We start from the raw sequence: 374 nt of genomic DNA, 5'->3' as shown, positions 1-374 counted from the left end.
CCACTGGCCGCTGCCTCGTCCCAGAAAACCCACTGCTATTGTTGTTGTTGGTGGTATTGGTAGTGGCCGCTGCTGCCTGCTTAGGTTCTTCATCTGGCACAGCCAATCCTTTCACTCTGAGACACTCGGCAGCTTTTATGAGGGACGAGAGTTCATTCTGTCTCACGTTCACTTCGCCTATGTACATATAGTCTAGCAAGAACTCTAAATCACGACACTGTATGTCCTTAAGAACTACAACCGGGTTTTTGCATGGTGTGCGGTCAAAAATGTCACTAAAGTATTCACTACAAGTTGATAGAACCAGTTTATGGACGGGGTAGAACTTGCCCTCACATGCCAGGGTTACATCAGTGTAGCTACCCTGCAAATAT

General features: G+C 47.1%; 1 protein-coding gene across 2 annotated transcripts in view; it reads right to left on the bottom strand.

The window, feature by feature from the left end:
* The window catches only part of LOC119589503 (protein tramtrack, beta isoform-like), a gene marked incomplete in the record, with an annotated part of 31910 nt that overhangs the window by 27917 nt on the left and 3619 nt on the right, over positions 1 to 374 (bottom strand). For both annotated transcript variants that reach the window (XM_037938104.1, XM_037938103.1), the window contains 1 exon segment: positions 1 to 364. In XM_037938104.1, the coding sequence (XP_037794032.1) occupies positions 1 to 364 (364 nt within the window).

Source organism: Penaeus monodon, chromosome 25, assembly GCF_015228065.2.
Source record: "Penaeus monodon isolate SGIC_2016 chromosome 25, NSTDA_Pmon_1, whole genome shotgun sequence".
Taxonomy (NCBI): domain Eukaryota; kingdom Metazoa; phylum Arthropoda; class Malacostraca; order Decapoda; family Penaeidae; genus Penaeus; species Penaeus monodon.
The sequence above is the reverse complement of the archived record's forward strand: the minus strand, read 5'-3'. Positions and strand labels throughout refer to the sequence as shown.